Source organism: Alosa pseudoharengus, unplaced genomic scaffold, assembly GCF_046254945.1.
Source record: "Alosa pseudoharengus isolate Yale_2024_CS ecotype anadromous, Long Island Sound unplaced genomic scaffold, YU_APseudo_1.1 YU_APseudo_1.1_scf_8, whole genome shotgun sequence".
NCBI lineage: Eukaryota > Metazoa > Chordata > Actinopteri > Clupeiformes > Clupeidae > Alosa > Alosa pseudoharengus.
In genome coordinates, this window is record NW_027468870.1 from 4,006,134 (window position 1) to 4,018,488 (window position 12,355).

A 12,355-nucleotide genomic window follows, 5' to 3' on the forward strand; every position below is an offset into this window, starting at 1 on the left:
CTCTCTATTCGACCACATAAAGACCTCGGGATACTTCGGTTTGGCTTTAGGGACCCTCTACTCACTACCACGTAAGTGTTATGTTGTTTGGAACTGTAGAAGAGGTATAAAAATAGCGTTTTGTAGCGGCGAAATTGAAATGCCCTGCTCACTTCCAGGCTACGAGTTGTGACTGAAAACGGTACAATCGAACTTTCTCAAAACACATCCAAATGACATGATTTTGATGTCAACTCAACGTATGTACCCCCAATCATCCGTAAATCGATCTAAAGTGCATTTTATTCCGGATAATTCCTTTAATGCATTAGCATGGTCTTCCCTTGTCCTGGTCAGCTTAATGCATTAGCATGGTCTTCCCTTGTCCTGGTCAGGTTAATGCATTAATGCATTAGCATGGTCTTAGATGGATAGATGGATGGAGGAGTTTGGACGTGAGTGTTCTTTCAAGTGCCTCAAAGGAAGTACATTGTCAGTGGTCTTACAGTGTCTTGGAAACAATTAGAGTGGCACTCATTTGAATTTATGTGGATCATCAGCAGAGCTGCTCACAACAATATACGTGTGTGTGTGTGTGTGTGTGTGTGTGTGTGTGTGTGTGTGTGTGTGTGTACTGGTCTAGGCTATAGCTCAGGAGTGTGTGTTTGTGTTTGTGTGTGTGTGTGTGTGTGTGTGTGTGTGTGTGTGTGTGTGTGTGTGTGTGTGTGTGTGTGTATGTGTGTGTGTGTGTGTGTGTGTGTGTGTTTGTGTGTGTGTGCATCTGCACCCGTCTCCTCCATCTTGATGGTGCTAAAGCATTTCAGTGGGTTGTGTTGCCAAGCAACAGATGAACTCTTTTCTTTCAAGGAGTGGATGGGAGACCTTGATTCTTTTGGTTTAAAAATAAATGTGAACAACAGCAACAAGGTCTGAAAAAACCAGACAAGTGTCCTTCAAGTAAAAATGAGACACTTTGCACTCTGTACTTCTTTTTCTGTCTCTCTCTCTCTCTCTAACACACACACACACAGACACACACACACACACAGACAGACACACACACACACACACACACACACACACACACACACACACACAGACACACACACACACACATACACATACACACACAAACACACACACACACACTTCTGTCTTTTATATGCGGTTACGTAAGTTAACTTTTTAGACTTTTCTGCTCCAGAGAGCACAGAACTTGCATGGCTTACCATACACTATCAAATGCAACTTGCTTCTCACGTCATGCTCATACAATACAGTATATATTAATATTCATGTATACAGTTATTTGCATAACCTGACATTGGTAAGCTAGTCGAGTCTAAAGCTAGTTTTGAATTTCCCCTTGGGGATCAATAAAGTATCTATCTATCTCTCTATCTATCTATCTATCTATCTATCTATCTATCTAGTCCTTTACCAGTCACCTGCTTCCATACCTGCTGTACTGGTGCTGATCTGGTTCAGGAGGGCGTAAGTGACATTTCGACAACTTTACAGGACGGCCCAACAGGATGGTCCAAACGGAGGCCCAACTTTACAGGACGGCCCAACAGGAGGCCCAACTTTACAGGACGGCCCAACAGGAGGCCCAACTTTACAGGACGACCAAAACAACACCAACTGGTTCAGTGTGTTCAGTGTTCAGTTTGGTTTTCCACTAATGACTCTAAAATCCCTTTGAACATGTTTTTTATACTTTTGGCAGTAGAGAGAGCAGAGAGGGGATCAAGATCTCATGTGTCTCAATTTCGCCAAAAAACGTCACCCCTGTAGGGCTGCTGGTGCTCTGGGCTGGCAGGGCCTGGTTCAGACAGACTCTCCGCTAGAGATTATGTGGATTGGTCCGTGTGAATCACTTCGAAACGCTATTATGGATTCTCAAGAACTGCCAAGTAAACTACACACCTGCACTATCTTTTGAATCCGCCTTAATCCCTTTGCAGCTGGGCGTAACGGTGCGTGTGTGTATGTGTGAGTGTGCGTGCGTAACATCTGCCTTGCGCTCTGTCACGGTTGGCGTATAAAAGGCCTGACTCAGATGTCTCTGAAGGTTGCTGCAGGCTCGTATGGATGGCAATGTGCAACATGCCAGCAAAATGTCACCATAGCGACAGCTCAAATACCGCCACTGACCGGGTCAGTAGAGTCAGAGTCTCACACGGTTTCACAGTTTGCGTTCTGCATTGTTTACGTTCTATTTTTACCCAGAAGTTGGCGGTGACACGCTGCATAATTTAAATCGTGTGTTCATATGCTGTATGTCTGTTCCGCCAACTTTCGCCCAACATTATCAAGCATCTCTCGAAAGAGTTAAAAAGTATTTTCGTTGACAGCAATATTGACTGAGTTTCGGAATATACTGTATATTAAATGTAGTGGAACATATCAAAACGTCCTATTCGTGTCATTCTCTAAATTAAGTTGTATTATTCTAGTTCCGAAGGATCGTAGCACATCCGAGAGCAGACAGCATTCAATACATAGTTCATATTTTAACAGTTATGTGCTGTGTCTCAAAGCAGAGTCACGACAACGTGGGTTTATTGGATACTGAACATGGGCAAAACAAAAGCACAGGTAGCCTAGGCTACGGTAGATGACAGGGCTGATGGTTCCTAATTTCGCGCACAATGACTCCGATCTCTCCAAAACACTACCTGCCGTTATATTGTTGTTGGTTTAATTATGAAGTCATGTAGATAATTCCGTACGGTCATGTCTCTAAAATACAACAGTCTATCTCTACTACACTCCTCAAACCTTTTGATTGGCATTCCGATTGATTTGGGATCAGTGAAATATAGGCTAGTCATTTTTCATTTTGAAATCAGAATAATGACAAAATCGATAACGATTAAATAATGCCCGGTTGATGGTAAAAAGTGAGAATTCAGTCAGGAGCAAAGCTTCGGATCCTCCTCGCGTCCGATACCTGTGCCAGCGCACGCCGACACGAGCCCAGATCCAGCCACTCTGCGTGCAGTCTCCGCCCCTGCTCTCTCATACCCAAATCTGGCGCTCTGCGCTGCTGAGGTTTCCCATGGAAAACCTACGTCACTGGCAGAGATGCTGAGAACTAGAAACCGCTTTTTTCAGCCTATATAAAGAGCCAAAACGCCGGACTACAATCACTTTTGCGGATACTGAGTCCTGGAGATCAGTAACTGGCAGCGATCTCATACCCATATTTAACATAAGTTTACACAACATATGTCAGATTCAAACTGCAATGGAGAGCAGACGGTGAAACATAACTTTACTCTATACATCAGTCGAAAACTGCCCGAACCCCGTCCCGACTATACCTGAACGAGGACTAAAACTCGAGAAATGTATCGATCGACAAAAGGGGCTTCGAAGGCACGGAGGGACCAAATAAACGCGGAGATTCGTAACCTGAAAGAACTTTTGCCCATCTCCGATGCAGACAAGGCACGGCTCTCCTACCTCCACATCATGTCTCTGGCCTGCATGTACACGAGAAAGTCCGTCTTCTTTTCTCAAGGTAAATGAAACTCCTCTGATGATACCACACTTTATGACGTGATGAAAGATGAAAAAGATGACTGTAATAGGGTTACAATTGTTAACTGCTTGAGGAACTGTTTCCTTTCAACTTTTACCAACTTGACGTAGGGTGTCGTGCCACTGTCCAAGGTTCTGAAATGTGTCGCTGTCTGTGGTACTGCTGCCGGATTTACCCGGGAGAGGGCATGCGTGTTTTATTTGACAGAAAATTAGATTTAGTCAAAATGTTTTGAGGAATCCAGTGAAGTGAAATACATTCCCTAACTGAACCTATTCATTCATCACCCACTATCTTTCACAGAGATGGTGATGACGGCTCGTCGCGAGGAGCGTGGACACGGGAGCCTGCTGTCCTTATGCGAACTGTCGGAGCTGTTGAACGCGCTGCCGGGATTCCTGCTTCTCATCTCGAGCGAGGGAAAACTTCTCTACCTGTCAGACAACGTCGCGGAGCATCTCGGCCATTCAATGGTGAGGCATCAGACACATGCGTTTAGCTGCCTTTTACTTTTTAACGCCAACAGCCTACAATTCATTTTGCGAACCGGTCCCTCATCAGACCATAACTGATTAAATGTTCATTCGTGACTTTAGGTTGATCTGGTAGCCCAAAGTGACAGTGTATATGACATCATCGATCCCAATGACCATTTTATCCTGCGAAATAATCTCGTACCGACGACTGCAACAGATACAGGTAATTCCTCACATTTCAACCTGTTTCACAAACTTTTTTGTTTGACTGTTATAACAACCCGGAAAATGAGTAAATCTAGTTTTAATCAAACAAATTTTTTCTGTCACTGTACTAGATCGCCTTTTCCGATGCCATTTCAACACCTCCAAGTTCATTCGTCGCCAGGGAGCTGGAAACAAGCTGACGTTGGTGCGCGCGCGTTGCCTGTCGCTCCCGAATTCCGCCTCGTCCTACTGGTCCTCTAACCCCGTGTGGATGTGCTCGTGCTCACCCCTGGAGCCCCAGACTCCGTACCCCGCCACGCCTAAGAACCCCCTGCTGACGCCGCCTCCCGACCAATCTTTCTTCCTGGCGTGCTTCCACTCGAGACACGCGCGAGACATGAAACTGTTGGACGCGCACGACAGGTATGAGAACTCCGTGGAGTGCCGTCTCTCTTTTCTCATTTTCTCCTTTGTGTGCCTGATGACTTGTTTCTGTTAATTCTGTGGTAACGAGTGTGTATTAATTCTGTGGTAACGAGTGTGTATTAATTCTATGTCTGTGGTAAAGAGTGTTTATTAATTCTGTGGTAAGGAGTGTGTATTAATTCTGTGGTAAGGAGTGTGTATTAATTCTGTGGTAAGGAGTGTGTATTAATTCTTTATTCCTGTTTATCTTGACAGCATCAGCGTGTACCTGGGATATGAGGTGGAGGAGCTGCGCTCTCGCTCCTGGTACAGTCTGCTCCATCCCAGAGATCTGCCCCATGCCTCAGCAAAACACTGCACGCTATGTGAGTACAACACCACAATCACTTCTCTCCAATCCCCTTAACAGACACTGTAAACAGTAAACAGACACTGTAAACAGTAAACAGACAGCACAATAGCACCAGGTGAGGTGCTGACCAGGCTGGGTTCTCTCTCTCTCTCTCTCGTGTGCAGTGCGTGAGGTGGGGGAGCGGCGGGTGGAGATGGTGGTGCAGGTGGAGGCGTGTGGCGGCTCCTGGGTTTGGCTCTACATGGTGCTGCAGTTGGAGACGGGGGACCAGCCAATCAGCTGCCTCAACTACGTCATCAGGTAAAGCAGCGCCCCCCCCCCCACACACACACACACACACACACCACATGAGTCTTAATGGAAGTCCTTCACAATGGATTAATGATGTTTAAGAGACATGCATCCATATTAGGATCATGAGTTTGGGTGTGTAACTCTCTCTCCCTCTCCCTCCCTCTCTCCCTCTCCCTCTCTCCCTCTCTCTCTCTCTCTCACCCTCTCTCTCTCTCTCACTCCCTCTCTCTCTCCTCTCCTCTCCTCTTTCCCAGTGAGTCTGAGGCCTGGTCAGTGCGCCAGCAGCTGTCTTTGGAGCAGAGCCAGCTGGCGTTGTACCTGGGTGCAGGTGACGGCAGTGGTGGCGTGGGTGGCGTGGGTGGCGTGGGTGGTGGCGAGCCCCTGGGCCTGTCCTGCTGCCCGTCGGAGCCGCTCTCCAGCCCAGACCAGGTGTTCACGCCCAGCAGCAGCGGCCTGTCGGGCCAGTCCTTCGACTTCAGCCTGCCCACGTCCAGCCAGAGCTCCTCAGACGAGCTGGCCGGAGCCGGGCCCCTGGACCTCCACCTCCACCCCCACCACCAGGCCCAGCAGCAGATCCTCCACCCCCAGGAGGGGTTCACTCTGTTGGGGCAGTGGGGTGGGCACGCTGGGCCCCTCCTGACCCCTGCTGTCTCCTCTCTAAACCGACCCCTGCCCCCCCTGCCCCCCCTGCCCCCCCCGGCCATGCCCCCGCCCCAGCAGAAGGGGGAGTTTGTCTGCACCCCCCCCTACACCCCTCGCTTCGGGGGTGCGGGCAGCTTCCTGTTTGGAGACGAGCACTTTGGTCTGGACTCCTCGTCCTCCTCCTCGGGGGTGACGACGTGCGCCGGTGCTCTGGCTGGCGTGGCGGCGGCTGTGCCCGCCTCTGCCCTCTGTGCCCAGCCTCTCCTGAACTGCCCTGACCTGGGGCCGCCCCTGCCCCCCGAGTGCCCCGGCGCCCGTCAGAAGCCCCGCTACGGGCATCTCCCTCTGGGGCACCACCACGCGTCGGCCGTCGCTGGCGTCGAGTACACCACCATGGCTCTGCCCGAGATCCGGGGGCCACTGTATGTGGACGTGCCCCATGGGCACTACCCGGCGCCCCCCGAGGGCTGGCTGACCCCCGACGCCTCCCCCACCAAACAGCCCTTCCCCCCGGCCTTCTTCCCCCAGGACGGGGGCCGGCTGGAGGAGATGGAGAGGCTGGAGATCTCTCTGCTGGCCCAGTACATCAGTGCAGTGGCCGAGGGTTTCTATGACAACCCCCTGCACCCTAAACCCTCCGCCCCCCGCCCCATGCCCCCCCGCCGGTCGGTCCAGAGCGAGGCTGTGCCCGTCGGCCAGCTGTTCTCCGCTGGCGCGTGGCTGCCCACTGTGGACTTCCAGGAGGACATCTCTCTGTTTGAAGAGAGTATGGTAGTGGACATGTCTCCCCAAAACACCTCTTCCTCCCCACATCCACTCTCCTCCTCCTCCTCCTCCTCCTCCTCCTCCTCCTCCTCCTCTCCCCCTGCTCCCGGGACATGGCCTTCCCCCTGCCACTCTCAGGGAGCTCAGTCCCTTACTGGTGAATACCAGTTCAGTAGCGTCCAATCGGCGCGTCGTAACCACCCAGTTGGGGGCGGGTTCCTCGGAGCTGGCGTGACTGAGGAGGTTGCCATGGCTCCTAGTGGGGTGGACGTGGAGATGGAGGTGCTGGACGCAGCCGTGCTGTGCACGTCACAGTCCTCCGGTATCCCATCATCCCCTGGGGCAGCCGTGCCTCCTCCTCCCGCCACCGCCGCGCTCGCAGGCCCCGCCCCCCGACCGTCCTGCGCCCAGTCCCTCCTGGAGGAGCTGGTGTCCATGGAAACAGTGTTTGGGGCTGCTGCCCCGATGCCCCCAGCTGTGGGGCAACATCCTGAGTTGTATCAACTCCCTCACCACCCCCTGCATGGCATCTACCCTGGTGAGCATCACAGACATGCTACGCATTACATACATACGTCCCATATACACATCACATATACTGTATACATCACATATATACATTACATATATACATCACATATATACATCACATATACACATCACATATACATCACATATATACATCACATATATACATCACATATACACATCACATATATATATATATCACATATATACATTACATATATACATCACATATATACATGACATATATACATGACATATATACATCACATATACACATTACATACATCATATATCACACAGGTCATGTCATAGACACATTGTACACAGCATCCCAAATGCACATAAGCTGAAAGAGATTGACATGCTACTGCTATCTGTTGCCTGTGAAGTGATCTAATCATGTTCTGCTCTTTCTCTCTTCTGTTTTTCAGATGGGACCAGTGATCACACGTTGTGAAATAAGTCTATGACTTAATTAAGTATGGCATATTGCCGTCACTAGTGGAGCCACATTTCTCAGAAATCTTTGCTGTATAATATCTATACAACATGTATAAAGAGCCAAAAAAAGAACACTTTCTAACACGCTAGTTAAGAAACATTACAGTTTTTTAAAAAGCACATTTCTTGTTTGTTTATTGACTGAATTGAATGTCACTTGAGAAAAGAGGCACCGTGTCCGTATTCACTAATGTGAAGACTATCTATTGGATGCACTCCATACACTTGAGTGTGTGTGTGTGTGTGTGTGTGTGTGTGTGGATGCACTCCATACACTCGAGGGGAACTTGTTTGAGCTGGTTCCAAAGCCCACAGTGTTTCAAACACAAACGTAGAGTTGTCTACGCTTCAGTAAAGGATGATTCCTATGTTCTTGATATGAAATATACAATTATCTTGATTACAAGAAATATTTATGTCAGTGCAATTCTGTGTACAGTATATGAGAGTAACTATGTGATATTTGGACAATATATTTTATGCAATTTGCACCAGTATTTATTGACTTGGAGAGTTTATTTATTGCAATCCTATCAACTGTCTTTTTTTCTCTATTTAAAATGGATCAGTTTTATTTTTATTTTCTTCTGCTGCCACCTGAGGCGCATGGTTGCTAGTGTGTGTTGCTAGTGTGTGTTAGCCGTGTGTGTTGCTAGTGTGGGTTAGCCGTGTGCTGGTGTATCCTGCAGCATGTCAATGTGAAAACGCAGCCACTGGGCCTTCATTAAAGCTTACTGAGGAGTGTGAAGTGGTCATGTGGTTATTGTGTCCTCTCCTCTCCTCTCTCCTCTCCTCTCCCCACTTTCATCTCCTCTCCTCTCTCCTTCTCTCCTTTCTCCTCTCCCCACTTTATCTCCTCTCCTCCTCTCCTCTCCTCTCTACTCACTTTCCTCTCTTTCCTCTCCTTTCTCTCTTCCTCTCCTCTCTCTCTCCTTCTCTCCTCTCCCCACTTTCCTCTCCTCTCTCTCTCTTCCTGTATTTCCTCTCCTCTCTCCTCTCCTCTCTCTCTTCCTCTCTTTCCTCTCCTCTCTCTCTTCCACTCTTTCTCTCTCCTCTCCTTTCTTTCCTATCTCTCCTCTCCTCTTTCCTCTCTCTCTCTCTCTCTACTCTCACTCCACTCCTCTCCTGGCCATTATTCCTCCCTCGCTTCTCTCTTTCCCTCCCTCTCTACCATTCACTCGCTCCTCACTAGTCTCCATGGTTTCACAGAGCCCCGAGTTCAGAGCTGACGCATATGCTGACAGTTATTTTGCAGGCGCGCACACACACACACACACACACACACACACACAGACGCAACACACAGACACACTAGCAACAGACAACCTCACACATACACATACACACACACAGAGACACACATACAAGCATACCCTTGACTCATGGGCACAATCATCTTCCCACACTAAGCGGAAGCTAACAAAGCGCACGCACACACACACAAACACACACACACACACACACACACACACACTCCTGTTCAACCCACTCTTTCTTATTACACCAGCTCTTTCGCAGGATACTGTGCTTGATAATGCCATATAAGGCACTTCCTTTCTCACTCTCTCTGGTTGTATCATCCCTCCTCCACTATTTATCTATCTATCTTTCTATCTATCTATTTATCTTTCTTTCTATCTATCTATCTATCTATCTTTCTATCTATCTTTCTATCTATCTTTCTATCTATCTATTTATCTTTCTTTCTATCTATCTATCTATCTATCTTTCTATCTATCTATCTTTCTATCTATCTTTCTATCTATCTATTTATCTTTTTTTCTATCTATATTTCTATATTTCTATCTTTCTATCTATCTATCTATCTACAGTATCTATTTATCTATATCTATCTATACAGTATCTGTTATGTTATCGAGTTATCTATCACGGTAAATGATAAGCAAATGACCTTGTAGCTCAAATGTTATGTGATATTTCACTTCAGTTAACCTTATTTCATTTCCTGTTTTTGTTTTGTGTTTTTGGTTGTGAATGACATCAGTATGTCTGTCTGTCTGTCTCACTGTCTGTCTCTCTGTCTGTCTGCCTGTCTGTCTGCCTGTCTGTCTGTCTCACTGTCTGTATGTCTGTCTGTCTCACTGTCTGTATGTCTTTATCTCTGTCTGTCTGCCTGCCTGTCTGTCTGTCTGTCTGCCTGTCTGTCCATATGTCTGTTTGGGCATGTTCTGGTCTTGCCACACTGCTACCTGTTGCTAAGATGACGTTTGACATCTGGATGTATCCTCCACCCTGCTGCCACTGTGTTACTGTGTGATACACACTCTCTGTCTCTCTCACACACATACATGCACTCTTTCTCTCTCTAACACATACATACACACACAGACACACACACACACATGCACTCTTTCTCTCTCTAACACACACACACACACACACACACACACACACACACACACACATACACACACAGACACACACACACGCATAGACACACACACACACACACACACACACACACACACACACACACACACACACACGCATAGACAGACACACATGCACACACAGTGCACACACACACACACACACACACACAGACACACACACACTTCTCATCTCTCTCATGCTGTCCTTGTGCAGGCGGTGAAGAGGAGTAAAAATAGAGGACAGTGAAAAGGGCTAGAAGGTTCATGAGGAGGACTGAAGGTTCTCCTTCCTCGTCCTCCCTCCCCTTTCTCTCTCTCTCCCTCTCCCCTCCCACACACCCAATATCACAGATGAACATCCTTTCATCTATCTCCTTTCACACATCTCTGTTTTCTCATTCATATACCCCCTCACACTCACACACACACACACACACACACACAAACTCATTCATCAGGATCCTCTGAGTCATTTCTGTCTCATCATCCTTCAGCCACTCTTCTCTCCCTCGCTTCTGCATACTCCTCCTCTCTAACACACACACACACACACACACACACACACACACACACACACACACACACACACACACACAGGTGCACACAAACATTCTAAGAAAGCCACCCACACACACTTTTAACAAGATGGAAATGCAAATATCTCTCAATTTAGCCTGGAGTGTTTCTTAATTGACCTGTACCACACACTTGGGCACAATGCCTGGGCCTTCAAAAGGAGGATTCGAGACTAGCATCTACACCAACACCTGTAGCCTAGCAACACCTGTAGCCAGCTCCTTCAAAAGGAGGACTCGAGACTAGCATCTACACCAACACCTGTAGCTTCCACCTCAGCCCACTGATCTACTAGCCACTCTTGGTCTCTACAGCTGCTGATGTTGTAACAGTATATAAGTATATACAAGTATATAATATAAAAAACAACAGCCGATGGGGCATGAAAAATTCAACTCAAAGACAACAGCTGTAGATAGGCAAGCTGACAGAGGCAAGGCCACAGAACAGTGCAGCAGAGCTAAAATTACTGTAACAAACAAAAAATCAGAAATTGATGTAATAGCCCTCATGCTGTGCCAGAAGATGCTGCCACCTAGTGGTAGATTCGTAGAGTGGCACGCCTCCACAGTTTCAAAATGCTCATAATCACGATCCTGGGGTGTGTGGGTGGGTGTGGACTGAGAGTGCAAATGTGTGTGTGTGTGTGTGTGTGTGTGTAAAGTCTTAACTTGTCTATTCTGAAATAGCAACCATTTTAAAGCCAGATTTCATGTCCATTGAAGCCTGCTTTACATTGGATTAGTTAACACATTCCGAAATCGGGATAAATCACCCTTGCTATTTTTTTGGAGATCACCCAGGTCACGCACAATGCAGTTTTCCTCAGTCGCTTTGGTGCTTTTCTCACATCACTATTACAGTAATATTTGCACAGCAGTTAGTGCATTTCTCAAAACAATTAGTGCAAACTGCAAAACCTAGTGGATAACCTGCAAAAGCACGTCACTTGCTCAAAATATAGTCCGTTCCTCAAAAGCAAGTAATGCCAGTGAAACTGCCAGTGTCATCAAAATTAGAAGTCTTGACACCATCGTTTATGAACAAGTCAAATGGCTTTGTCATGTTTTCATTACGACAGTTTATGCTCTCAGTGTTTTCCCATGCAAAAAAAGGTCAGAACTCGGTGACACTACCTGAAAATGCTCAAGACAGCACTATACAGTAGGCTACTTGTACAGCCATTTGAAAACTACAGTAAAGTTACAAATTGCTGTTAGGGGAGTAATTGAGTACAAGACACTGAATATATACGTTTCACAATTTTACCGTATGCTCTTTGCAATTCTACAGCATTGTGACAGAATTTGGTAACTAGTTCACCAATTTTGTATGTAATGACTCAAGCAATGAAATGAAGACTATTCGTTTTATTGGGAACGACTATTCAGCATCCTATAAGTAGCCTATAGTTCATTTTGACTGACATGACAAAGCAACTGATACATGTTCAAAAGCATTTGCAATTTGTTCAGAGGAAGGAGAAATTGCTATTATGATGTGCACAAATGACTAAATGTTGTGGAGGTTGAACTAATAGTAAAAGCACCAAAGCGACTGAGAAAAATTGTAGTGAAATAAAACGCTGTAAGCAGGCTACTACCTTATCGATACAGCAGATGGCAGCACAGATTGCACAGACACAACAAGAAGAAGAAGAAGACCC

General features: G+C 47.0%; 1 protein-coding gene across 1 annotated transcript; it reads left to right on the forward strand.

The window, feature by feature from the left end:
* The first annotated feature begins 3,333 nt into the window (after positions 1-3,333).
* On the forward strand, positions 3,334-7,676 carry npas4b (neuronal PAS domain protein 4b). The gene is made up of 9 exons (XM_076274277.1): positions 3,334-3,508; positions 3,833-4,002; positions 4,126-4,228; positions 4,344-4,635; positions 4,894-5,003; positions 5,155-5,290; positions 5,539-5,629; positions 5,693-7,229; positions 7,651-7,676. Exons 1-9 carry the CDS (start codon positions 3,334-3,336, stop codon positions 7,674-7,676), a joined length of 2,640 nt encoding a protein of 879 aa, XP_076130392.1.
* Positions 7,677-12,355: the final 4,679 nt, after the last annotated feature.